General features: G+C 53.1%; 1 protein-coding gene, 16 non-coding genes and 1 pseudogene across 17 annotated transcripts in view; all 18 read left to right on the top strand.

Moving 5' to 3' along the window:
• The window catches only part of LOC126148542 (uncharacterized), a gene marked incomplete at its 5' end in the record, with an annotated part of 95,356 nt that overhangs the window by 3,939 nt on the left and 64,635 nt on the right, over positions 1–26,782 (top strand). The window contains 2 exons of the mRNA XM_049915766.1: positions 630–674; positions 4,201–4,285. Of these exons, the coding sequence (XP_049771723.1) occupies positions 630–674; positions 4,201–4,285 (130 nt within the window). The remainder of the gene's footprint in view (positions 1–629; positions 675–4,200; positions 4,286–26,782) is intronic.
• Positions 3,113–3,231, top strand: LOC126100848 (5S ribosomal RNA). Its single transcript, XR_007522218.1, has one exon. It is a non-coding gene; the product is annotated as a 5S ribosomal RNA (ribosomal RNA).
• LOC126100801 (5S ribosomal RNA) lies at positions 4,524–4,642 on the top strand. The gene has a single exon (XR_007522213.1). It is a non-coding gene; the product is annotated as a 5S ribosomal RNA (ribosomal RNA).
• LOC126101593 (5S ribosomal RNA) lies at positions 5,935–6,053 on the top strand. The gene has a single exon (XR_007522352.1). It is a non-coding gene; the product is annotated as a 5S ribosomal RNA (ribosomal RNA).
• On the top strand, positions 7,347–7,465 carry LOC126100731 (5S ribosomal RNA). The gene has a single exon (XR_007522203.1). It is a non-coding gene; the product is annotated as a 5S ribosomal RNA (ribosomal RNA).
• Positions 8,758–8,876, top strand: LOC126100657 (5S ribosomal RNA). Its single transcript, XR_007522199.1, has one exon. It is a non-coding gene; the product is annotated as a 5S ribosomal RNA (ribosomal RNA).
• Positions 10,170–10,288, top strand: LOC126100585 (5S ribosomal RNA). The gene has a single exon (XR_007522185.1). It is a non-coding gene; the product is annotated as a 5S ribosomal RNA (ribosomal RNA).
• LOC126100517 (5S ribosomal RNA) lies at positions 11,582–11,700 on the top strand. The gene has a single exon (XR_007522183.1). It is a non-coding gene; the product is annotated as a 5S ribosomal RNA (ribosomal RNA).
• On the top strand, positions 12,993–13,111 carry LOC126100447 (5S ribosomal RNA). The gene has a single exon (XR_007522176.1). It is a non-coding gene; the product is annotated as a 5S ribosomal RNA (ribosomal RNA).
• On the top strand, positions 14,404–14,514 carry LOC126102552 (5S ribosomal RNA; annotated as a pseudogene).
• Positions 15,807–15,925, top strand: LOC126100367 (5S ribosomal RNA). The gene has a single exon (XR_007522155.1). It is a non-coding gene; the product is annotated as a 5S ribosomal RNA (ribosomal RNA).
• LOC126101064 (5S ribosomal RNA) lies at positions 17,218–17,336 on the top strand. The gene has a single exon (XR_007522252.1). It is a non-coding gene; the product is annotated as a 5S ribosomal RNA (ribosomal RNA).
• LOC126100295 (5S ribosomal RNA) lies at positions 18,629–18,747 on the top strand. Its single transcript, XR_007522147.1, has one exon. It is a non-coding gene; the product is annotated as a 5S ribosomal RNA (ribosomal RNA).
• LOC126100236 (5S ribosomal RNA) lies at positions 20,040–20,158 on the top strand. The gene has a single exon (XR_007522144.1). It is a non-coding gene; the product is annotated as a 5S ribosomal RNA (ribosomal RNA).
• On the top strand, positions 21,451–21,569 carry LOC126100996 (5S ribosomal RNA). The gene has a single exon (XR_007522243.1). It is a non-coding gene; the product is annotated as a 5S ribosomal RNA (ribosomal RNA).
• On the top strand, positions 22,865–22,983 carry LOC126100177 (5S ribosomal RNA). The gene has a single exon (XR_007522141.1). It is a non-coding gene; the product is annotated as a 5S ribosomal RNA (ribosomal RNA).
• Positions 24,276–24,394, top strand: LOC126100923 (5S ribosomal RNA). The gene has a single exon (XR_007522230.1). It is a non-coding gene; the product is annotated as a 5S ribosomal RNA (ribosomal RNA).
• LOC126100122 (5S ribosomal RNA) lies at positions 25,688–25,806 on the top strand. Its single transcript, XR_007522137.1, has one exon. It is a non-coding gene; the product is annotated as a 5S ribosomal RNA (ribosomal RNA).

Raw genomic sequence — 26,782 nt, 5'->3', positions numbered from 1 at the left:
AGCCCAGCACAGCCCAGCCCATTCCAACCCAGCCCATCCCAGCCCAGACCAGAACAGCCCAGCCCAGCCCACCCCAGCCCAGCCCAGTCCAGCCCTGCCCAGCCCAGCCCAAGCTAAAGTAATATAAGCTAAGCTCCCTTAACCTAACTTAACCTAACCTAACCTACACTCTCCTTACCTAACCTAACCTAACCTTAACCTAACCTAACCATAACCTAACCTACCCTATAATAACCTAATGTAACCTATCCATCGAAAACATTGAATTCTCAACATCTGCAGACAAGAAGAAGAATGCTGTGAAGAACGGTGCTGCTACTGCACTTGTCGACCGACCCTGTTTTATCTGTGGATGTAGGCTTAACTTTAGCATTGACATTAACCAGTCCTTTACTTATGGTAATGGTTTGCTAACTGTCGCCATGGTACATGGTGTTACAATAGTACCTAATGTTAATGGACTTGAAAGTTTTGTAAACAGCCCAGCCCAGTCCACCCCAGCACAGCCCAGCCAAGCCCAGCCCAGCCCACCCAAGCCCAGCCCAGCCCAGCCCAGCCCATTCCAGCCTAGCCCAGCCCAGTCCAGCCCACCCCAACCCAACCCATCCCTGCTCATCCCAGACCAGCCCAGCCAAGCCCAGCCCAGCCCAGCCATATACAGCCCAGCCCAGCCCAGCCAAGCCCAGCCCAGCCTAGCACAGCCCAGCCCAGCCCAGCCCAGCCCAGTCCAGCCAAATCTAAGCTAATATAAGCTAAGCTAACCTAACCTAACCTAACCTAACCTACCCTATCCTAACCTAACCTAACCTAAGCTTAAACGAACCTAACCTTAACCTAACCTAACCTAATATAACCTACCGTAACCTATCCATCGAGAACATTGAATTTTCAACATCTGCAGACTGGAGGAAGAATGCTGTGAAGAACGTTGCTGATACTGCACTTGTCGACGGACCCTGTGTTTTTTGTGGATGTGGACTTAACTTTATCATCGACATTAACCATTCCTTTACTCATAGTAATGGTTGGCTAACTGTTGCCATGGTACATGGTGGTACAGAAGTACCTAATGTTCATGGAGTTGAAAGTTTTGGAGACAGCCCAGACCAGCCAATCCCACACCAGCCCAGCCCAGCCTAGCCCAGCCCAGCCCAGCCCAGCCCAGCCCAGCCCAACACAGCCCAGCCCAACTCAGCCCAGCCCAACCCAGCCCAGCCCAGCCCAGCCCAGCCCAGCCCAGCCCAGCCCATCCCAGCCCTGTCCAGCCCAGCCTAACCCTGTACAGCACAGCCCAGCTCAGCCCAGCCCAGCCTAGCCCTGCTTAGCCCAGCCCAGCCAAGCCCAGCCCAGCCCAGCCCAGCCCAACCCATGCCAGACCAGCCCAGCCCAGCCCAGCCCAGCCGAGCCCAGGGGAGCCCAGCCCAGCCCAGCCCAGCCCAGCCCAGCCCAGCCCAGCTCAACACACCCCAGCCCAGCCCAGCCCAGCCCAGCCCATCTCAGCACTGTCCAGCCCAGCCCAGCACAGCCAAGCCCAGCACAACCCTGTCCAGCCCAGCCCATCCCAGTCCAGCCCAGCCTAGCCCAGCTTACCCCAGCTCAGCCCAGCCCAGCCCAGACGAGCCCAGGGGAGCCCAGCCCAGACCAGCCCAGCCTAGCCCAGCCCAGTTCAGCAATCCCAGCCCAGCTCAGCCCAGCCCAGCCCAGCCCAGCCCTGCCCTGCCCAGCCCAGCCCAGACAAGCTTAGCCACACTCAGCCCAGCCCAGTCCAGAGCAGCCCAGCCCAGCCCAGCCCAGTCCAGCCCAGCCCAGCCCAGCCCAGCCCATCCCAGCCCAGCCCAGCCCAGTCCAGCCCAGCCTAAGCTAAGCAAATATAAGCTAAGCTCACCTAACCTAACCTAACCTAACCTAACATACCCTATCATAACCTAACCTAACCTAAGCTGCAACTAACCTAACCTTAACCTAACCTAACCTAACCTAATGTAACCTATCTGTCGAGAACATTGAATTCTCAACATCTGCAGACAAGAAGAAGAATGCTGTAAGGAACGTTGTTGCTACTGCACTTGTCGACGGACACTGTGTTTTCTGTGGATGTAGACTTAACTTTAGCATCGACATTAACCATTCCTTTACTCATGGTAATGGTTGGCTAACTGTCGCCATATTCGCAATGGTCGCGCAGCCCAACCCAGCCCAGCCCTGCCCAGCCCTGCACAGCCCAGCCCAGCCTAGCCCTGCCCAGCCCAGCACAGCCCAGCCAAGCCCAGCCCAGCCCAGCCCATCCCAGCCCAGCCCCGCCAAACCCAGACTAGCTCACTCAGCCCAGCCCAGCCCAGCCCAGCCCAGCCCAGCCCAGCCCAGCCCAGCCCAGGGCAGCGCAGCCCAGCCCAGCCCAGCACAGCCCTGCCCAGCCCAGCACACCACAGCCCAGCCCAGCCGAGCCCAGCCCAACCCAGCCCAGTCCAGCACAGCACGGCTTAGCCCAGCCCAGCCCAGCCCTGCCCAGCCCAGCCCAGCCCAGCCCAGCCCAGGCCAGCCCAGCCCGGCCCGGACAAGCCCAGCCCAGCCCAGTCCAGACCAGCCTAATCTAAGCTAATATAAGCTAAGCTATTCCAACCTAACCTAACCTAACCTAAACTACCCTATCCTAACTTAACCTAACCTAATCTAACCTAACCTTAACCTAACCTAACCTAACCTAAGCTAACCTAACGTAACCTATCCATCGAGAACATTGAATTCTCAACATCTGCAGGCAGGTGAGAAAGCTTCCGTCGGTCCAGCAGGACACTGCAACACCCCGCGCAGTGCCCCCGCCGCCCGGCCGCGCGCAAGCCCCGCGCCGGATAACAGGAACAAGGCGCGTCGCCAGTGGGTGTCGGAGGCCGCACGCACCAAACGAATGACAGGCGGTGCATCGAGCAGCTGTGTTGTGCGTCTCACCTACGTTCGGCAGTCGCCTATGAGACGCCGAGGCGAGCGCGCACTCCGCGCCACCTTCGAGGTGGAAAGACGCGCTTTGCGTCAAATGTGCCACGGAAAGCGGCGATTGCGTGTGTTGGGAGAAGAGGCGAATGCTTCCTCCGTGGTGCGGCTACAGTATAAGGACGCCAACGGCCATACCATGTTGACTACACCGGTTCTCGTCCGATCACCGAAGTTAAGCAACATCGGGCGCGGTTAGTACTTGGATGGGTGACCGCCTGGGAACACCGCGTGCTGTTGGCTCTTTCTCATTTTTTCATTTTTACGTCGCTACACCTGCCAGGCCTCTTTTCATAATAACTTTCAGGTGTCGACAAAGATGCTTCCACAAGCATTTTAAAGTACTGTATTAAACGTAAGATACGAAATTACGGTAATGAACTCGGTTTGAGTAAGAATGCGCGAAGGAAGAGTGCTAGGAACTCGTTGAAAATGACAAAACACTACCAATCGACAGATGTGTTCTTGAAATGCGCCAGAGCCTACTGTTACGCAGCAGTGCTAAATTCCGAAAAGTAACTAAATAAATAAATAAATAAAAAAAAACCAACCGTTCTCGTGCCATCACCCAAGTTAAGCAACAACGTTAGTATTCGGATCGGCGACTGCCTGGGACCTCTGGCTGTCTTCATATTTTGCTTTCTTGTCGCCAGCCCTGCCAGCCGTCTCTTCACGCTACCTTTCCGATGCGACAAAGATGTTTCCACAATGACTTAAATCTGTTGTAATAAACAAAAGATACGATATTAGGGAACTCAGTTTGAAGAAGCGTGTGCCAAGGAAGATTTCCAAAGTGTCTCTGGAAATAACAAAACAGTATTAAGCGGCAGAAATGTTCCGAAATACGTCCGGGCTTATTGTTTTGTAGCAGTGTACACGTGCAAATTTGTAAACAAAAATTCTGTGTCTTCTGTCCTTGGTTTCGCACCTTTCCATGGCACGGCACAGCGCTGCTCTAGTAGCTCCGAACGGCCGCCCACGGCGTCTCGGACACGCCGGTCAGGCCCGCGCCCGTCTCGCAGATGTTTCTCGTGCTTGTGCTGTCATATGGGCCGCGACCCGAGCGGCAGCGAGCGGCAGTCGAGCAAAGTCGGGACAAGTCGGGACGGGAGGGGGGACAGGCGCGAATGCAAATGCACCGCGCAAATTACGCATAAATCTGGAAGCGCGGCGTGTGTCAGGCAGGTGAGAAAGCTTCCGTCGGTCCAGCAGGACACTGCAACACCCCGCGCAGTGCCCCCGCCGCCCGGCCGCGCGCAAGCCCTGCGCCGGATAACAGGAACAAGGCGCGTCGCCAGTGGGTGTCGGAGGCCGCACGCACCAAACGAATGACAGGCGGTGCATCGAGCAGCTGTGTTGTGCGTCTCACCTACGTTCGGCAGTCGCCTATGAGACGCCGAGGCGAGCGCGCACTCCGCGCCACCTTCGAGGCGGAAAGACGCGCTTTGCGTCAAATGTGCCACGGAAAGCGGCGATTGCGTGTGTTGGGAGAAGAGGCGAATGCTTCCTCCGTGGTGCGGCTACAGTATAAGGACGCCAACGGCCATACCATGTTGACTACACCGGTTCTCGTCCGATCACCGAAGTTAAGCAACATCGGGCGCGGTTAGTACTTGGATGGGTGACCGCCTGGGAACACCGCGTGCTGTTGGCTCTTTCTCATTTTTTCATTTTTACGTCGCTACACCTGCCAGGCCTCTTTTCATAATAACTTTCAGGTGTCGACAAAGATGCTTCCACAAGCATTTTAAAGTACTGTATTAAACGTAAGATACGAAATTACGGTAATGAACTCGGTTTGAGTAAGAATGCGCGAAGGAAGAGTGCTAGGAACTCGTTGAAAATGACAAAACACTACCAATCGACAGATGTGTTCTTGAAATGCGCCAGAGCCTACTGTTACGCAGCAGTGCTAAATTCCGAAAAGTAACTAAATAAATAAATAAATAAAAAAAAACCAACCGTTCTCGTGCCATCACCCAAGTTAAGCAACAACGTTAGTATTCGGATCGGCGACTGCCTGGGACCTCTGGCTGTCTTCATATTTTGCTTTCTTGTCGCCAGCCCTGCCAGCCGTCTCTTCACGCTACCTTTCCGATGCGACAAAGATGTTTCCACAATGACTTAAATCTGTTGTAATAAACAAAAGATACGATATTAGGGAACTCAGTTTGAAGAAGCGTGTGCCAAGGAAGATTTCCAAAGTGTCTCTGGAAATAACAAAACAGTATTAAGCGGCAGAAATGTTCCGAAATACGTCCGGGCTTATTGTTTTGTAGCAGTGTACACGTGCAAATTTGTAAACAAAAATTCTGTGTCTTCTGTCCTTGGTTTCGCACCTTTCCATGGCACGGCACAGCGCTGCTCTAGTAGCTCCGAACGGCCGCCCACGGCGTCTCGGACACGCCGGTCAGGCCCGCGCCCGTCTCGCAGATGTTTCTCGTGCTTGTGCTGTCATATGGGCCGCGACCCGAGCGGCAGCGAGCGGCAGTCGAGCAAAGTCGGGACAAGTCGGGACGGGAGGGGGGACAGGCGCGAATGCAAATGCACCGCGCAAATTACGCATAAATCTGGAAGCGCGGCGTGTGTCAGGCAGGTGAGAAAGCTTCCGTCGGTCCAGCAGGACACTGCAACACCCCGCGCAGTGCCCCCGCCGCCCGGCCGCGCGCAAGCCCTGCGCCGGATAACAGGAACAAGGCGCGTCGCCAGTGGGTGTCGGAGGCCGCACGCACCAAACGAATGACAGGCGGTGCATCGAGCAGCTGTGTTGTGCGTCTCACCTACGTTCGGCAGTCGCCTATGAGACGCCGAGGCGAGCGCGCACTCCGCGCCACCTTCGAGGCGGAAAGACGCGCTTTGCGTCAAATGTGCCACGGAAAGCGGCGATTGCGTGTGTTGGGAGAAGAGGCGAATGCTTCCTCCGTGGTGCGGCTACAGTATAAGGACGCCAACGGCCATACCATGTTGACTACACCGGTTCTCGTCCCATCACCGAAGTTAAGCAACATCGGGCGCGGTTAGTACTTGGATGGGTGACCGCCTGGGAACACCGCGTGCTGTTGGCTCTTTCTCATTTTTTCATTTTTACGTCGCTACACCTGCCAGGCCTCTTTTCATAATAACTTTCAGGTGTCGACAAAGATGCTTCCACAAGCATTTTAAAGTACTGTATTAAACGTAAGATACGAAATTACGGTAATGAACTCGGTTTGAGTAAGAATGCGCGAAGGAAGAGTGCTAGGAACTCGTTGAAAATGACAAAACACTACCAATCGACAGATGTGTTCTTGAAATGCGCCAGAGCCTACTGTTACGCAGCAGTGCTAAATTCCGAAAAGTAACTAAATAAATAAATAAATAAAAAAAAAACCAACCGTTCTCGTGCCATCACCCAAGTTAAGCAACAACGTTAGTATTCGGATCGGCGACTGCCTGGGACCTCTGGCTGTCTTCATATTTTGCTTTCTTGTCGCCAGCCCTGCCAGCCGTCTCTTCACGCTACCTTTCCGATGCGACAAAGATGTTTCCACAATGACTTAAATCTGTTGTAATAAACAAAAGATACGATATTAGGGAACTCAGTTTGAAGAAGCGTGTGCCAAGGAAGATTTCCAAAGTGTCTCTGGAAATAACAAAACAGTATTAAGCGGCAGAAATGTTCCGAAATACGTCCGGGCTTATTGTTTTGTAGCAGTGTACACGTGCAAATTTGTAAACAAAAATTCTGTGTCTTCTGTCCTTGGTTTCGCACCTTTCCATGGCACGGCACAGCGCTGCTCTAGTAGCTCCGAACGGCCGCCCACGGCGTCTCGGACACGCCGGTCAGGCCCGCGCCCGTCTCGCAGATGTTTCTCGTGCTTGTGCTGTCATATGGGCCGCGACCCGAGCGGCAGCGAGCGGCAGTCGAGCAAAGTCGGGACAAGTCGGGACGGGAGGGGGGACAGGCGCGAATGCAAATGCACCGCGCAAATTACGCATAAATCTGGAAGCGCGGCGTGTGTCAGGCAGGTGAGAAAGCTTCCGTCGGTCCAGCAGGACACTGCAACACCCCGCGCAGTGCCCCCGCCGCCCGGCCGCGCGCAAGCCCTGCGCCGGATAACAGGAACAAGGCGCGTCGCCAGTGGGTGTCGGAGGCCGCACGCACCAAACGAATGACAGGCGGTGCATCGAGCAGCTGTGTTGTGCGTCTCACCTACGTTCGGCAGTCGCCTATGAGACGCCGAGGCGAGCGCGCACTCCGCGCCACCTTCGAGGCGGAAAGACGCGCTTTGCGTCAAATGTGCCACGGAAAGCGGCGATTGCGTGTGTTGGGAGAAGAGGCGAATGCTTCCTCCGTGGTGCGGCTACAGTATAAGGACGCCAACGGCCATACCATGTTGACTACACCGGTTCTCGTCCGATCACCGAAGTTAAGCAACATCGGGCGCGGTTAGTACTTGGATGGGTGACCGCCTGGGAACACCGCGTGCTGTTGGCTCTTTCTCATTTTTTCATTTTTACGTCGCTACACCTGCCAGGCCTCTTTTCATAATAACTTTCAGGTGTCGACAAAGATGCTTCCACAAGCATTTTAAAGTACTGTATTAAACGTAAGATACGAAATTACGGTAATGAACTCGGTTTGAGTAAGAATGCGCGAAGGAAGAGTGCTAGGAACTCGTTGAAAATGACAAAACACTACCAATCGACAGATGTGTTCTTGAAATGCGCCAGAGCCTACTGTTACGCAGCAGTGCTAAATTCCGAAAAGTAACTAAATAAATAAATAAATAAAAAAAAACCAACCGTTCTCGTGCCATCACCCAAGTTAAGCAACAACGTTAGTATTCGGATCGGCGACTGCCTGGGACCTCTGGCTGTCTTCATATTTTGCTTTCTTGTCGCCAGCCCTGCCAGCCGTCTCTTCACGCTACCTTTCCGATGCGACAAAGATGTTTCCACAATGACTTAAATCTGTTGTAATAAACAAAAGATACGATATTAGGGAACTCAGTTTGAAGAAGCGTGTGCCAAGGAAGATTTCCAAAGTGTCTCTGGAAATAACAAAACAGTATTAAGCGGCAGAAATGTTCCGAAATACGTCCGGGCTTATTGTTTTGTAGCAGTGTACACGTGCAAATTTGTAAACAAAAATTCTGTGTCTTCTGTCCTTGGTTTCGCACCTTTCCATGGCACGGCACAGCGCTGCTCTAGTAGCTCCGAACGGCCGCCCACGGCGTCTCGGACACGCCGGTCAGGCCCGCGCCCGTCTCGCAGATGTTTCTCGTGCTTGTGCTGTCATATGGGCCGCGACCCGAGCGGCAGCGAGCGGCAGTCGAGCAAAGTCGGGACAAGTCGGGACGGGAGGGGGGACAGGCGCGAATGCAAATGCACCGCGCAAATTACGCATAAATCTGGAAGCGCGGCGTGTGTCAGGCAGGTGAGAAAGCTTCCGTCGGTCCAGCAGGACACTGCAACACCCCGCGCAGTGCCCCCGCCGCCCGGCCGCGCGCAAGCCCTGCGCCGGATAACAGGAACAAGGCGCGTCGCCAGTGGGTGTCGGAGGCCGCACGCACCAAACGAATGACAGGCGGTGCATCGAGCAGCTGTGTTGTGCGTCTCACCTACGTTCGGCAGTCGCCTATGAGACGCCGAGGCGAGCGCGCACTCCGCGCCACCTTCGAGGCGGAAAGACGCGCTTTGCGTCAAATGTGCCACGGAAAGCGGCGATTGCGTGTGTTGGGAGAAGAGGCGAATGCTTCCTCCGTGGTGCGGCTACAGTATAAGGACGCCAACGGCCATACCATGTTGACTACACCGGTTCTCGTCCGATCACCGAAGTTAAGCAACATCGGGCGCGGTTAGTACTTGGATGGGTGACCGCCTGGGAACACCGCGTGCTGTTGGCTCTTTCTCATTTTTTCATTTTTACGTCGCTACACCTGCCAGGCCTCTTTTCATAATAACTTTCAGGTGTCGACAAAGATGCTTCCACAAGCATTTTAAAGTACTGTATTAAACGTAAGATACGAAATTACGGTAATGAACTCGGTTTGAGTAAGAATGCGCGAAGGAAGAGTGCTAGGAACTCGTTGAAAATGACAAAACACTACCAATCGACAGATGTGTTCTTGAAATGCGCCAGAGCCTACTGTTACGCAGCAGTGCTAAATTCCGAAAAGTAACTAAATAAATAAATAAATAAAAAAAAAACCAACCGTTCTCGTGCCATCACCCAAGTTAAGCAACAACGTTAGTATTCGGATCGGCGACTGCCTGGGACCTCTGGCTGTCTTCATATTTTGCTTTCTTGTCGCCAGCCCTGCCAGCCGTCTCTTCACGCTACCTTTCCGATGCGACAAAGATGTTTCCACAATGACTTAAATCTGTTGTAATAAACAAAAGATACGATATTAGGGAACTCAGTTTGAAGAAGCGTGTGCCAAGGAAGATTTCCAAAGTGTCTCTGGAAATAACAAAACAGTATTAAGCGGCAGAAATGTTCCGAAATACGTCCGGGCTTATTGTTTTGTAGCAGTGTACACGTGCAAATTTGTAAACAAAAATTCTGTGTCTTCTGTCCTTGGTTTCGCACCTTTCCATGGCACGGCACAGCGCTGCTCTAGTAGCTCCGAACGGCCGCCCACGGCGTCTCGGACACGCCGGTCAGGCCCGCGCCCGTCTCGCAGATGTTTCTCGTGCTTGTGCTGTCATATGGGCCGCGACCCGAGCGGCAGCGAGCGGCAGTCGAGCAAAGTCGGGACAAGTCGGGACGGGAGGGGGGACAGGCGCGAATGCAAATGCACCGCGCAAATTACGCATAAATCTGGAAGCGCGGCGTGTGTCAGGCAGGTGAGAAAGCTTCCGTCGGTCCAGCAGGACACTGCAACACCCCGCGCAGTGCCCCCGCCGCCCGGCCGCGCGCAAGCCCTGCGCCGGATAACAGGAACAAGGCGCGTCGCCAGTGGGTGTCGGAGGCCGCACGCACCAAACGAATGACAGGCGGTGCATCGAGCAGCTGTGTTGTGCGTCTCACCTACGTTCGGCAGTCGCCTATGAGACGCCGAGGCGAGCGCGCACTCCGCGCCACCTTCGAGGCGGAAAGACGCGCTTTGCGTCAAATGTGCCACGGAAAGCGGCGATTGCGTGTGTTGGGAGAAGAGGCGAATGCTTCCTCCGTGGTGCGGCTACAGTATAAGGACGCCAACGGCCATACCATGTTGACTACACCGGTTCTCGTCCGATCACCGAAGTTAAGCAACATCGGGCGCGGTTAGTACTTGGATGGGTGACCGCCTGGGAACACCGCGTGCTGTTGGCTCTTTCTCATTTTTTCATTTTTACGTCGCTACACCTGCCAGGCCTCTTTTCATAATAACTTTCAGGTGTCGACAAAGATGCTTCCACAAGCATTTTAAAGTACTGTATTAAACGTAAGATACGAAATTACGGTAATGAACTCGGTTTGAGTAAGAATGCGCGAAGGAAGAGTGCTAGGAACTCGTTGAAAATGACAAAACACTACCAATCGACAGATGTGTTCTTGAAATGCGCCAGAGCCTACTGTTACGCAGCAGTGCTAAATTCCGAAAAGTAACTAAATAAATAAATAAATAAAAAAAAAACCAACCGTTCTCGTGCCATCACCCAAGTTAAGCAACAACGTTAGTATTCGGATCGGCGACTGCCTGGGACCTCTGGCTGTCTTCATATTTTGCTTTCTTGTCGCCAGCCCTGCCAGCCGTCTCTTCACGCTACCTTTCCGATGCGACAAAGATGTTTCCACAATGACTTAAATCTGTTGTAATAAACAAAAGATACGATATTAGGGAACTCAGTTTGAAGAAGCGTGTGCCAAGGAAGATTTCCAAAGTGTCTCTGGAAATAACAAAACAGTATTAAGCGGCAGAAATGTTCCGAAATACGTCCGGGCTTATTGTTTTGTAGCAGTGTACACGTGCAAATTTGTAAACAAAAATTCTGTGTCTTCTGTCCTTGGTTTCGCACCTTTCCATGGCACGGCACAGCGCTGCTCTAGTAGCTCCGAACGGCCGCCCACGGCGTCTCGGACACGCCGGTCAGGCCCGCGCCCGTCTCGCAGATGTTTCTCGTGCTTGTGCTGTCATATGGGCCGCGACCCGAGCGGCAGCGAGCGGCAGTCGAGCAAAGTCGGGACAAGTCGGGACGGGAGGGGGGACAGGCGCGAATGCAAATGCACCGCGCAAATTACGCATAAATCTGGAAGCGCGGCGTGTGTCAGGCAGGTGAGAAAGCTTCCGTCGGTCCAGCAGGACACTGCAACACCCCGCGCAGTGCCCCCGCCGCCCGGCCGCGCGCAAGCCCTGCGCCGGATAACAGGAACAAGGCGCGTCGCCAGTGGGTGTCGGAGGCCGCACGCACCAAACGAATGACAGGCGGTGCATCGAGCAGCTGTGTTGTGCGTCTCACCTACGTTCGGCAGTCGCCTATGAGACGCCGAGGCGAGCGCGCACTCCGCGCCACCTTCGAGGCGGAAAGACGCGCTTTGCGTCAAATGTGCCACGGAAAGCGGCGATTGCGTGTGTTGGGAGAAGAGGCGAATGCTTCCTCCGTGGTGCGGCTACAGTATAAGGACGCCAACGGCCATACCATGTTGACTACACCGGTTCTCGTCCGATCACCGAAGTTAAGCAACATCGGGCGCGGTTAGTACTTGGATGGGTGACCGCCTGGGAACACCGCGTGCTGTTGGCTCTTTCTCATTTTTTCATTTTTACGTCGCTACACCTGCCAGGCCTCTTTTCATAATAACTTTCAGGTGTCGACAAAGATGCTTCCACAAGCATTTTAAAGTACTGTATTAAACGTAAGATACGAAATTACGGTAATGAACTCGGTTTGAGTAAGAATGCGCGAAGGAAGAGTGCTAGGAACTCGTTGAAAATGACAAAACACTACCAATCGACAGATGTGTTCTTGAAATGCGCCAGAGCCTACTGTTACGCAGCAGTGCTAAATTCCGAAAAGTAACTAAATAAATAAATAAATAAAAAAAAACCAACCGTTCTCGTGCCATCACCCAAGTTAAGCAACAACGTTAGTATTCGGATCGGCGACTGCCTGGGACCTCTGGCTGTCTTCATATTTTGCTTTCTTGTCGCCAGCCCTGCCAGCCGTCTCTTCACGCTACCTTTCCGATGCGACAAAGATGTTTCCACAATGACTTAAATCTGTTGTAATAAACAAAAGATACGATATTAGGGAACTCAGTTTGAAGAAGCGTGTGCCAAGGAAGATTTCCAAAGTGTCTCTGGAAATAACAAAACAGTATTAAGCGGCAGAAATGTTCCGAAATACGTCCGGGCTTATTGTTTTGTAGCAGTGTACACGTGCAAATTTGTAAACAAAAATTCTGTGTCTTCTGTCCTTGGTTTCGCACCTTTCCATGGCACGGCACAGCGCTGCTCTAGTAGCTCCGAACGGCCGCCCACGGCGTCTCGGACACGCCGGTCAGGCCCGCGCCCGTCTCGCAGATGTTTCTCGTGCTTGTGCTGTCATATGGGCCGCGACCCGAGCGGCAGCGAGCGGCAGTCGAGCAAAGTCGGGACAAGTCGGGACGGGAGGGGGGACAGGCGCGAATGCAAATGCACCGCGCAAATTACGCATAAATCTGGAAGCGCGGCGTGTGTCAGGCAGGTGAGAAAGCTTCCGTCGGTCCAGCAGGACACTGCAACACCCCGCGCAGTGCCCCCGCCGCCCGGCCGCGCGCAAGCCCTGCGCCGGATAACAGGAACAAGGCGCGTCGCCAGTGGGTGTCGGAGGCCGCACGCACCAAACGAATGACAGGCGGTGCATCGAGCAGCTGTGTTGTGCGTCTCACCTACGTTCGGCAGTCGCCTATGAGACGCCGAGGCGAGCGCGCACTCCGCGCCACCTTCGAGGCGGAAAGACGCGCTTTGCGTCAAATGTGCCACGGAAAGCGGCGATTGCGTGTGTTGGGAGAAGAGGCGAATGCTTCCTCCGTGGTGCGGCTACAGTATAAGGACGCCAACGGCCATACCATGTTGACTACACCGGTTCTCGTCCGATCACCGAAGTTAAGCAACATCGGGCGCGGTTAGTACTTGGATGGGTGACCGCCTGGGAACACCGCGTGCTGTTGGCTCTTTCTCATTTTTTCATTTTTACGTCGCTACACCTGCCAGGCCTCTTTTCATAATAACTTTCAGGTGTCGACAAAGATGCTTCCACAAGCATTTTAAAGTACTGTATTAAACGTAAGATACGAAATTACGGTAATGAACTCGGTTTGAGTAAGAATGCGCGAAGGAAGAGTGCTAGGAACTCGTTGAAAATGACAAAACACTACCAATCGACAGATGTGTTCTTGAAATGCGCCAGAGCCTACTGTTACGCAGCAGTGCTAAATTCCGAAAAGTAACTAAATAAATAAATAAATAAAAAAAAACCAACCGTTCTCGTGCCATCACCCAAGTTAAGCAACAACGTTAGTATTCGGATCGGCGACTGCCTGGGACCTCTGGCTGTCTTCATATTTTGCTTTCTTGTCGCCAGCCCTGCCAGCCGTCTCTTCACGCTACCTTTCCGATGCGACAAAGATGTTTCCACAATGACTTAAATCTGTTGTAATAAACAAAAGATACGATATTAGGGAACTCAGTTTGAAGAAGCGTGTGCCAAGGAAGATTTCCAAAGTGTCTCTGGAAATAACAAAACAGTATTAAGCGGCAGAAATGTTCCGAAATACGTCCGGGCTTATTGTTTTGTAGCAGTGTACACGTGCAAATTTGTAAACAAAAATTCTGTGTCTTCTGTCCTTGGTTTCGCACCTTTCCATGGCACGGCACAGCGCTGCTCTAGTAGCTCCGAACGGCCGCCCACGGCGTCTCGGACACGCCGGTCAGGCCCGCGCCCGTCTCGCAGATGTTTCTCGTGCTTGTGCTGTCATATGGGCCGCGACCCGAGCGGCAGCGAGCGGCAGTCGAGCAAAGTCGGGACAAGTCGGGACGGGAGGGGGGACAGGCGCGAATGCAAATGCACCGCGCAAATTACGCATAAATCTGGAAGCGCGGCGTGTGTCAGGCAGGTGAGAAAGCTTCCGTCGGTCCAGCAGGACACTGCAACACCCCGCGCAGTGCCCCCGCCGCCCGGCCGCGCGCAAGCCCTGCGCCGGATAACAGGAACAAGGCGCGTCGCCAGTGGGTGTCGGAGGCCGCACGCACCAAACGAATGACAGGCGGTGCATCGAGCAGCTGTGTTGTGCGTCTCACCTACGTTCGGCAGTCGCCTATGAGACGCCGAGGCGAGCGCGCACTCCGCGCCACCTTCGAGGCGGAAAGACGCGCTTTGCGTCAAATGTGCCACGGAAAGCGGCGATTGCGTGTGTTGGGAGAAGAGGCGAATGCTTCCTCCGTGGTGCGGCTACAGTATAAGGACGCCAACGGCCTTGACTACACCGGTTCTCGTCCGATCACCGAAGTTAAGCAACATCGGGCGCGGTTAGTACTTGGATGGGTGACCCCCTGGGAACACCGCGTGCTGTTGGCTCTTTCTCATTTTTTCATTTTTACGTCGCTACACCTGCCAGGCCTCTTTTCATAATAACTTTCAGGTGTCGACAAAGATGCTTCCACAAGCATTTTAAAGTACTGTATTAAACGTAAGATACGAAATTACGGTAATGAACTCGGTTTGAGTAAGAATGCGCGAAGGAAGAGTGCTAGGAACTCGTTGAAAATGACAAAACACTACCAATCGACAGATGTGTTCTTGAAATGCGCCAGAGCCTACTGTTACGCAGCAGTGCTAAATTCCGAAAAGTAACTAAATAAATAAATAAATAAAAAAAAACCAACCGTTCTCGTGCCATCACCCAAGTTAAGCAACAACGTTAGTATTCGGATCGGCGACTGCCTGGGACCTCTGGCTGTCTTCATATTTTGCTTTCTTGTCGCCAGCCCTGCCAGCCGTCTCTTCACGCTACCTTTCCGATGCGACAAAGATGTTTCCACAATGACTTAAATCTGTTGTAATAAACAAAAGATACGATATTAGGGAACTCAGTTTGAAGAAGCGTGTGCCAAGGAAGATTTCCAAAGTGTCTCTGGAAATAACAAAACAGTATTAAGCGGCAGAAATGTTCCGAAATACGTCCGGGCTTATTGTTTTGTAGCAGTGTACACGTGCAAATTTGTAAACAAAAATTCTGTGTCTTCTGTCCTTGGTTTCGCACCTTTCCATGGCACGGCACAGCGCTGCTCTAGTAGCTCCGAACGGCCGCCCACGGCGTCTCGGACACGCCGGTCAGGCCCGCGCCCGTCTCGCAGATGTTTCTCGTGCTTGTGCTGTCATATGGGCCGCGACCCGAGCGGCAGCGAGCGGCAGTCGAGCAAAGTCGGGACAAGTCGGGACGGGAGGGGGGACAGGCGCGAATGCAAATGCACCGCGCAAATTACGCATAAATCTGGAAGCGCGGCGTGTGTCAGGCAGGTGAGAAAGCTTCCGTCGGTCCAGCAGGACACTGCAACACCCCGCGCAGTGCCCCCGCCGCCCGGCCGCGCGCAAGCCCTGCGCCGGATAACAGGAACAGGGCGCGTCGCCAGTGGGTGTCGGAGGCCGCACGCACCAAACGAATGACAGGCGGTGCATCGAGCAGCTGTGTTGTGCGTCTCACCTACGTTCGGCAGTCGCCTATGAGACGCCGAGGCGAGCGCGCACTCCGCGCCACCTTCGAGGTGGAAAGACGCGCTTTGCGTCAAATGTGCCACGGAAAGCGGCGATTGCGTGTGTTGGGAGAAGAGGCGAATGCTTCCTCCGTGGTGCGGCTACAGTATAAGGACGCCAACGGCCATACCATGTTGACTACACCGGTTCTCGTCCGATCACCGAAGTTAAGCAACATCGGGCGCGGTTAGTACTTGGATGGGTGACCGCCTGGGAACACCGCGTGCTGTTGGCTCTTTCTCATTTTTTCATTTTTACGTCGCTACACCTGCCAGGCCTCTTTTCATAATAACTTTCAGGTGTCGACAAAGATGCTTCCACAAGCATTTTAAAGTACTGTATTAAACGTAAGATACGAAATTACGGTAATGAACTCGGTTTGAGTAAGAATGCGCGAAGGAAGAGTGCTAGGAACTCGTTGAAAATGACAAAACACTACCAATCGACAGATGTGTTCTTGAAATGCGCCAGAGCCTACTGTTACGCAGCAGTGCTAAATTCCGAAAAGTAACTAAATAAATAAATAAATAAAAAAAAACCAACCGTTCTCGTGCCATCACCCAAGTTAAGCAACAACGTTAGTATTCGGATCGGCGACTGCCTGGGACCTCTGGCTGTCTTCATATTTTGCTTTCTTGTCGCCAGCCCTGCCAGCCGTCTCTTCACGCTACCTTTCCGATGCGACAAAGATGTTTCCACAATGACTTAAATCTGTTGTAATAAACAAAAGATACGATATTAGGGAACTCAGTTTGAAGAAGCGTGTGCCAAGGAAGATTTCCAAAGTGTCTCTGGAAATAACAAAACAGTATTAAGCGGCAGAAATGTTCCGAAATACGTCCGGGCTTATTGTTTTGTAGCAGTGTACACGTGCAAATTTGTAAACAAAAATTCTGTGTCTTCTGTCCTTGGTTTCGCACCTTTCCATGGCACGGCACAGCGCTGCTCTAGTAGCTCCGAACGGCCGCCCACGGCGTCTCGGACACGCCGGTCAGGCCCGCGCCCGTCTCGCAGATGTTTCTCGTGCTTGTGCTGTCATATGGGCCGCGACCCGAGCGGCAGCGAGCGGCAGTCGAGCAAAGTCGGGACAAGTCGGGACGGGAGGGGGGACAGGCGCGAATGCAAATGCACCGCGCAAATTACGCATAAATCTGGAAGCGCGGCGTGTGTCAGGCAGGTGAGAAAGCTTCCGTCGGTCCAGCAGGACACTGCAACACCCCGCGCAGTGCCCCCGCCGCCCGGCCGCGCGCAAGCCCTGCGCCGGATAACAGGAACAGGGCGCGTCGCCAGTGGGTGTCGGAGGCCGCACGCACCAAACGAATGACAGGCGGTGCATCGAGCAGCTGTGTTGTGCGTCTCACCTACGTTCGGCAGTCGCCTATGAGACGCCGAGGCGAGCGCGCACTCCGCGCCACCTTCGAGGTGGAAAGACGCGCTTTGCGTCAAATGTGCCACGGAAAGCGGCGATTGCGTGTGTTGGGAGAAGAGGCGAATGCTTCCTCCGTGGTGCGGCTACAGTATAAGGACGCCAACGGCCATACCATGTTGACTACACCGGTTCTCGTCCGATCACCGAAGTTAAGCAACATCGGGCGCGGTTAGTACTTGGATGGGTGACCCCCTGGGAACACCGCGTGCTGTTGGCTCTTTCTCATTTTTTCATTTTTACGTCGCTACACCTGCCAGGCCTCTTTTCATAATAACTTTCAGGTGTCGACAAAGATGCTTCCACAAGCATTTTAAAGTACTGTATTAAACGTAAGATACGAAATTACGGTAATGAACTCGGTTTGAGTAAGAATGCGCGAAGGAAGAGTGCTAGGAACTCGTTGAAAATGACAAAACACTACCAATCGACAGATGTGTTCTTGAAATGCGCCAGAGCCTACTGTTACGCAGCAGTGCTAAATTCCGAAAAGTAACTAAATAAATAAATAAATAAAAAAAAACCAACCGTTCTCGTGCCATCACCCAAGTTAAGCAACAACGTTAGTATTCGGATCGGCGACTGCCTGGGACCTCTGGCTGTCTTCATATTTTGCTTTCTTGTCGCCAGCCCTGCCAGCCGTCTCTTCACGCTACCTTTCCGATGCGACAAAGATGTTTCCACAATGACTTAAATCTGTTGTAATAAACAAAAGATACGATATTAGGGAACTCAGTTTGAAGAAGCGTGTGCCAAGGAAGATTTCCAAAGTGTCTCTGGAAATAACAAAACAGTATTAAGCGGCAGAAATGTTCCGAAATACGTCCGGGCTTATTGTTTTGTAGCAGTGTACACGTGCAAATTTGTAAACAAAAATTCTGTGTCTTCTGTCCTTGGTTTCGCACCTTTCCATGGCACGGCACAGCGCTGCTCTAGTAGCTCCGAACGGCCGCCCACGGCGTCTCGGACACGCCGGTCAGGCCCGCGCCCGTCTCGCAGATGTTTCTCGTGCTTGTGCTGTCATATGGGCCGCGACCCGAGCGGCAGCGAGCGGCAGTCGAGCAAAGTCGGGACAAGTCGGGACGGGAGGGGGGACAGGCGCGAATGCAAATGCACCGCGCAAATTACGCATAAATCTGGAAGCGCGGCGTGTGTCAGGCAGGTGAGAAAGCTTCCGTCGGTCCAGCAGGACACTGCAACACCCCGCGCAGTGCCCCCGCCGCCCGGCCGCGCGCAAGCCCTGCGCCGGATAACAGGAACAGGGCGCGTCGCCAGTGGGTGTCGGAGGCCGCACGCACCAAACGAATGACAGGCGGTGCATCGAGCAGCTGTGTTGTGCGTCTCACCTACGTTCGGCAGTCGCCTATGAGACGCCGAGGCGAGCGCGCACTCCGCGCCACCTTCGAGGTGGAAAGACGCGCTTTGCGTCAAATGTGCCACGGAAAGCGGCGATTGCGTGTGTTGGGAGAAGAGGCGAATGCTTCCTCCGTGGTGCGGCTACAGTATAAGGACGCCAACGGCCATACCATGTTGACTACACCGGTTCTCGTCCGATCACCGAAGTTAAGCAACATCGGGCGCGGTTAGTACTTGGATGGGTGACCGCCTGGGAACACCGCGTGCTGTTGGCTCTTTCTCATTTTTTCATTTTTACGTCGCTACACCTGCCAGGCCTCTTTTCATAATAACTTTCAGGTGTCGACAAAGATGCTTCCACAAGCATTTTAAAGTACTGTATTAAACGTAAGATACGAAATTACGGTAATGAACTCGGTTTGAGTAAGAATGCGCGAAGGAAGAGTGCTAGGAACTCGTTGAAAATGACAAAACACTACCAATCGACAGATGTGTTCTTGAAATGCGCCAGAGCCTACTGTTACGCAGCAGTGCTAAATTCCGAAAAGTAACTAAATAAATAAATAAATAAAAAAAAACCAACCGTTCTCGTGCCATCACCCAAGTTAAGCAACAACGTTAGTATTCGGATCGGCGACTGCCTGGGACCTCTGGCTGTCTTCATATTTTGCTTTCTTGTCGCCAGCCCTGCCAGCCGTCTCTTCACGCTACCTTTCCGATGCGACAAAGATGTTTCCACAATGACTTAAATCTGTTGTAATAAACAAAAGATACGATATTAGGGAACTCAGTTTGAAGAAGCGTGTGCCAAGGAAGATTTCCAAAGTGTCTCTGGAAATAACAAAACAGTATTAAGCGGCAGAAATGTTCCGAAATACGTCCGGGCTTATTGTTTTGTAGCAGTGTACACGTGCAAATTTGTAAACAAAAATTCTGTGTCTTCTGTCCTTGGTTTCGCACCTTTCCATGGCACGGCACAGCGCTGCTCTAGTAGCTCCGAACGGCCGCCCACGGCGTCTCGGACACGCCGGTCAGGCCCGCGCCCGTCTCGCAGATGTTTCTCGTGCTTGTGCTGTCATATGGGCCGCGACCCGAGCGGCAGCGAGCGGCAGTCGAGCAAAGTCGGGACAAGTCGGGACGGGAGGGGGGACAGGCGCGAATGCAAATGCACCGCGCAAATTACGCATAAATCTGGAAGCGCGGCGTGTGTCAGGCAGGTGAGAAAGCTTCCGTCGGTCCAGCAGGACACTGCAACACCCCGCGCAGTGCCCCCGCCGCCCGGCCGCGCGCAAGCCCTGCGCCGGATAACAGGAACAGGGCGCGTCGCCAGTGGGTGTCGGAGGCCGCACGCACCAAACGAATGACAGGCGGTGCATCGAGCAGCTGTGTTGTGCGTCTCACCTACGTTCGGCAGTCGCCTATGAGACGCCGAGGCGAGCGCGCACTCCGCGCCACCTTCGAGGTGGAAAGACGCGCTTTGCGTCAAATGTGCCACGGAAAGCGGCGATTGCGTGTGTTGGGAGAAGAGGCGAATGCTTCCTCCGTGGTGCGGCTACAGTATAAGGACGCCAACGGCCATACCATGTTGACTACACCGGTTCTCGTCCGATCACCGAAGTTAAGCAACATCGGGCGCGGTTAGTACTTGGATGGGTGACCGCCTGGGAACACCGCGTGCTGTTGGCTCTTTCTCATTTTTTCATTTTTACGTCGCTACACCTGCCAGGCCTCTTTTCATAATAACTTTCAGGTGTCGACAAAGATGCTTCCACAAGCATTTTAAAGTACTGTATTAAACGTAAGATACGAAATTACGGTAATGAACTCGGTTTGAGTAAGAATGCGCGAAGGAAGAGTGCTAGGAACTCGTTGAAAATGACAAAACACTACCAATCGACAGATGTGTTCTTGAAATGCGCCAGAGCCTACTGTTACGCAGCAGTGCTAAATTCCGAAAAGTAACTAAATAAATAAATAAATAAAAAAAAACCAACCGTTCTCGTGCCATCACCCAAGTTAAGCAACAACGTTAGTATTCGGATCGGCGACTGCCTGGGACCTCTGGCTGTCTTCATATTTTGCTTTCTTGTCGCCAGCCCTGCCAGCCGTCTCTTCACGCTACCTTTCCGATGCGACAAAGATGTTTCCACAATGACTTAAATCTGTTGTAATAAACAAAAGATACGATATTAGGGAACTCAGTTTGAAGAAGCGTGTGCCAAGGAAGATTTCCAAAGTGTCTCTGGAAATAACAAAACAGTATTAAGCGGCAGAAATGTTCCGAAATACGTCCGGGCTTATTGTTTTGTAGCAGTGTACACGTGCAAATTTGTAAACAAAAATTCTGTGTCTTCTGTCCTTGGTTTCGCACCTTTCCATGGCACGGCACAGCGCTGCTCTAGTAGCTCCGAACGGCCGCCCACGGCGTCTCGGACACGCCGGTCAGGCCCGCGCCCGTCTCGCAGATGTTTCTCGTGCTTGTGCTGTCATATGGGCCGCGACCCGAGCGGCAGCGAGCGGCAGTCGAGCAAAGTCGGGACAAGTCGGGACGGGAGGGGGGACAGGCGCGAATGCAAATGCACCGCGCAAATTACGCATAAATCTGGAAGCGCGGCGTGTGTCAGGCAGGTGAGAAAGCTTCCGTCGGTCCAGCAGGACACTGCAACACCCCGCGCAGTGCCCCCGCCGCCCGGCCGCGCGCAAGCCCTGCGCCGGATAACAGGAACAGGGCGCGTCGCCAGTGGGTGTCGGAGGCCGCACGCACCAAACGAATGACAGGCGGTGCATCGAGCAGCTGTGTTGTGCGTCTCACCTACGTTCGGCAGTCGCCTATGAGACGCCGAGGCGAGCGCGCACTCCGCGCCACCTTCGAGGTGGAAAGACGCGCTTTGCGTCAAATGTGCCACGGAAAGCGGCGATTGCGTGTGTTGGGAGAAGAGGCGAATGCTTCCTCCGTGGTGCGGCTACAGTATAAGGACGCCAACGGCCATACCATGTTGACTACACCGGTTCTCGTCCGATCACCGAAGTTAAGCAACATCGGGCGCGGTTAGTACTTGGATGGGTGACCCCCTGGGAACACCGCGTGCTGTTGGCTCTTTCTCATTTTTTCATTTTTACGTCGCTACACCTGCCAGGCCTCTTTTCATAATAACTTTCAGGTGTCGACAAAGATGCTTCCACAAGCATTTTAAAGTACTGTATTAAACGTAAGATACGAAATTACGGTAATGAACTCGGTTTGAGTAAGAATGCGCGAAGGAAGAGTGCTAGGAACTCGTTGAAAATGACAAAACACTACCAATCGACAGATGTGTTCTTGAAATGCGCCAGAGCCTACTGTTACGCAGCAGTGCTAAATTCCGAAAAGTAACTAAATAAATAAATAAATAAAAAAAAACCAACCGTTCTCGTGCCATCACCCAAGTTAAGCAACAACGTTAGTATTCGGATCGGCGACTGCCTGGGACCTCTGGCTGTCTTCATATTTTGCTTTCTTGTCGCCAGCCCTGCCAGCCGTCTCTTCACGCTACCTTTCCGATGCGACAAAGATGTTTCCACAATGACTTAAATCTGTTGTAATAAACAAAAGATACGATATTAGGGAACTCAGTTTGAAGAAGCGTGTGCCAAGGAAGATTTCCAAAGTGTCTCTGGAAATAACAAAACAGTATTAAGCGGCAGAAATGTTCCGAAATACGTCCGGGCTTATTGTTTTGTAGCAGTGTACACGTGCAAATTTGTAAACAAAAATTCTGTGTCTTCTGTCCTTGGTTTCGCACCTTTCCATGGCACGGCACAGCGCTGCTCTAGTAGCTCCGAACGGCCGCCCACGGCGTCTCGGACACGCCGGTCAGGCCCGCGCCCGTCTCGCAGATGTTTCTCGTGCTTGTGCTGTCATATGGGCCGCGACCCGAGCGGCAGCGAGCGGCAGTCGAGCAAAGTCGGGACAAGTCGGGACGGGAGGGGGGACAGGCGCGAATGCAAATGCACCGCGCAAATTACGCATAAATCTGGAAGCGCGGCGTGTGTCAGGCAGGTGAGAAAGCTTCCGTCGGTCCAGCAGGACACTGCAACACCCCGCGCAGTGCCCCCGCCGCCCGGCCGCGCGCAAGCCCTGCGCCGGATAACAGGAACAGGGCGCGTCGCCAGTGGGGGGTGTCGGAGGCCGCACGCACCAAACGAATGACAGGCGGTGCATCGAGCAGCTGTGTTGTGCGTCTCACCTACGTTCGGCAGTCGCCTATGAGACGCCGAGGCGAGCGCGCACTCCGCGCCACCTTCGAGGTGGAAAGACGCGCTTTGCGTCAAATGTGCCACGGAAAGCGGCGATTGCGTGTGTTGGGAGAAGAGGCGAATGCTTCCTCCGTGGTGCGGCTACAGTATAAGGACGCCAACGGCCATACCATGTTGACTACACCGGTTCTCGTCCGATCACCGAAGTTAAGCAACATCGGGCGCGGTTAGTACTTGGATGGGTGACCGCCTGGGAACACCGCGTGCTGTTGGCTCTTTCTCATTTTTTCATTTTTACGTCGCTACACCTGCCAGGCCTCTTTTCATAATAACTTTCAGGTGTCGACAAAGATGCTTCCACAAGCATTTTAAAGTACTGTATTAAACGTAAGATACGAAATTACGGTAATGAACTCGGTTTGAGTAAGAATGCGCGAAGGAAGAGTGCTAGGAACTCGTTGAAAATGACAAAACACTACCAATCGACAGATGTGTTCTTGAAATGCGCCAGAGCCTACTGTTACGCAGCAGTGCTAAATTCCGAAAAGTAACTAAATAAATAAATAAATAAAAAAAAACCAACCGTTCTCGTGCCATCACCCAAGTTAAGCAACAACGTTAGTATTCGGATCGGCGACTGCCTGGGACCTCTGGCTGTCTTCATATTTTGCTTTCTTGTCGCCAGCCCTGCCAGCCGTCTCTTCACGCTACCTTTCCGATGCGACAAAGATGTTTCCACAATGACTTAAATCTGTTGTAATAAACAAAAGATACGATATTAGGGAACTCAGTTTGAAGAAGCGTGTGCCAAGGAAGATTTCCAAAGTGTCTCTGGAAATAACAAAACAGTATTAAGCGGCAGAAATGTTCCGAAATACGTCCGGGCTTATTGTTTTGTAGCAGTGTACACGTGCAAATTTGTAAACAAAAATTCTGTGTCTTCTGTCCTTGGTTTCGCACCTTTCCATGGCACGGCACAGCGCTGCTCTAGTAGCTCCGAACGGCCGCCCACGGCGTCTCGGACACGCCGGTCAGGCCCGCGCCCGTCTCGCAGATGTTTCTCGTGCTTGTGCTGTCATATGGGCCGCGACCCGAGCGGCAGCGAGCGGCAGTCGAGCAAAGTCGGGACAAGTCGGGACGGGAGGGGGGACAGGCGCGAATGCAAATGCACCGCGCAAATTACGCATAAATCTGGAAGCGCGGCGTGTGTCAGGCAGGTGAGAAAGCTTCCGTCGGTCCAGCAGGACACTGCAACACCCCGCGCAGTGCCCCCGCCGCCCGGCCGCGCGCAAGCCCTGCGCCGGATAACAGGAACAGGGCGCGTCGCCAGTGGGTGTCGGAGGCCGCACGCACCAAACGAATGACAGGCGGTGCATCGAGCAGCTGTGTTGTGCGTCTCACCTACGTTCGGCAGTCGCCTATGAGACGCCGAGGCGAGCGCGCACTCCGCGCCACCTTCGAGGTGGAAAGACGCGCTTTGCGTCAAATGTGCCACGGAAAGCGGCGATTGCGTGTGTTGGGAGAAGAGGCGAATGCTTCCTCCGTGGTGCGGCTACAGTATAAGGACGCCAACGGCCATACCATGTTGACTACACCGGTTCTCGTCCGATCACCGAAGTTAAGCAACATCGGGCGCGGTTAGTACTTGGATGGGTGACCCCCTGGGAACACCGCGTGCTGTTGGCTCTTTCTCATTTTTTCATTTTTACGTCGCTACACCTGCCAGGCCTCTTTTCATAATAACTTTCAGGTGTCGACAAAGATGCTTCCACAAGCATTTTAAAGTACTGTATTAAACGTAAGATACGAAATTACGGTAATGAACTCGGTTTGAGTAAGAATGCGCGAAGGAAGAGTGCTAGGAACTCGTTGAAAATGACAAAACACTACCAATCGACAGATGTGTTCTTGAAATGCGCCAGAGCCTACTGTTACGCAGCAGTGCTAAATTCCGAAAAGTAACTAAATAAATAAATAAATAAAAAAAAACCAACCGTTCTCGTGCCATCACCCAAGTTAAGCAACAACGTTAGTATTCGGAATCGGCGACTGCCTGGGACCTCTGGCTGTCTTCATATTTTGCTTTCTTGTCGCCAGCCCTGCCAGCCGTCTCTTCACGCTACCTTTCCGATGCGACAAAGATGTTTCCACAATGACTTAAATCTGTTGTAATAAACAAAAGATACGATATTAGGGAACTCAGTTTGAAGAAGCGTGTGCCAAGGAAGATTTCCAAAGTGTCTCTGGAAATAACAAAACAGTATTAAGCGGCAGAAATGTTCCGAAATACGTCCGGGCTTATTGTTTTGTAGCAGTGTACACGTGCAAATTTGTAAACAAAAATTCTGTGTCTTCTGTCCTTGGTTTCGCACCTTTCCATGGCACGGCACAGCGCTGCTCTAGTAGCTCCGAACGGCCGCCCACGGCGTCTCGGACACGCCGGTCAGGCCCGCGCCCGTCTCGCAGATGTTTCTCGTGCTTGTGCTGTCATATGGGCCGCGACCCGAGCGGCAGCGAGCGGCAGTCGAGCAAAGTCGGGACAAGTCGGGACGGGAGGGGGGACAGGCGCGAATGCAAATGCACCGCGCAAATTACGCATAAATCTGGAAGCGCGGCGTGTGTCAGGCAGGTGAGAAAGCTTCCGTCGGTCCAGCAGGACACTGCAACACCCCGCGCAGTGCCCCCGCCGCCCGGCCGCGCGCAAGCCCTGCGCCGGATAACAGGAACAGGGCGCGTCGCCAGTGGGTGTCGGAGGCCGCACGCACCAAACGAATGACAGGCGGTGCATCGAGCAGCTGTGTTGTGCGTCTCACCTACGTTCGGCAGTCGCCTATGAGACGCCGAGGCGAGCGCGCACTCCGCGCCACCTTCGAGGTGGAAAGACGCGCTTTGCGTCAAATGTGCCACGGAAAGCGGCGATTGCGTGTGTTGGGAGAAGAGGCGAATGCTTCCTCCGTGGTGCGGCTACAGTATAAGGACGCCAACGGCCATACCATGTTGACTACACCGGTTCTCGTCCGATCACCGAAGTTAAGCAACATCGGGCGCGGTTAGTACTTGGATGGGTGACCGCCTGGGAACACCGCGTGCTGTTGGCTCTTTCTCATTTTTTCATTTTTACGTCGCTACACCTGCCAGGCCTCTTTTCATAATAACTTTCAGGTGTCGACAAAGATGCTTCCACAAGCATTTTAAAGTACTGTATTAAACGTAAGATACGAAATTACGGTAATGAACTCGGTTTGAGTAAGAATGCGCGAAGGAAGAGTGCTAGGAACTCGTTGAAAATGACAAAACACTACCAATCGACAGATGTGTTCTTGAAATGCGCCAGAGCCTACTGTTACGCAGCAGTGCTAAATTCCGAAAAGTAACTAAATAAATAAATAAATAAAAAAAAACCAACCGTTCTCGTGCCATCACCCAAGTTAAGCAACAACGTTAGTATTCGGATCGGCGACTGCCTGGGACCTCTGGCTGTCTTCATATTTTGCTTTCTTGTCGCCAGCCCTGCCAGCCGTCTCTTCCACGCTACCTTTCCGATGCGACAAAGATGTTTCCACAATGACTTAAATCTGTTGTAATAAACAAAAGATACGATATTAGGGAACTCAGTTTGAAGAAGCGTGTGCCAAGGAAGATTTCCAAAGTGTCTCTGGAAATAACAAAACAGTATTAAGCGGCAGAAATGTTCCGAAATACGTCCGGGCTTATTGTTTTGTAGCAGTGTACACGTGCAAATTTGTAAACAAAAATTCTGTGTCTTCTGTCCTTGGTTTCGCACCTTTCCATGGCACGGCACAGCGCTGCTCTAGTAGCTCCGAACGGCCGCCCACGGCGTCTCGGACACGCCGGTCAGGCCCGCGCCCGTCTCGCAGATGTTTCTCGTGCTTGTGCTGTCATATGGGCCGCGACCCGAGCGGCAGCGAGCGGCAGTCGAGCAAAGTCGGGACAAGTCGGGACGGGAGGGGGGACAGGCGCGAATGCAAATGCACCGCGCAAATTACGCATAAATCTGGAAGCGCGGCGTGTGTCAGGCAGGTGAGAAAGCTTCCGTCGGTCCAGCAGGACACT

Source organism: Schistocerca cancellata, chromosome 1 (assembly GCF_023864275.1).
Source record: "Schistocerca cancellata isolate TAMUIC-IGC-003103 chromosome 1, iqSchCanc2.1, whole genome shotgun sequence".
NCBI classification, from domain to species: Eukaryota; Metazoa; Arthropoda; class Insecta; order Orthoptera; family Acrididae; genus Schistocerca; species Schistocerca cancellata.
The sequence above is the reverse complement of the archived record's forward strand: the minus strand, read 5'-3'. Positions and strand labels throughout refer to the sequence as shown.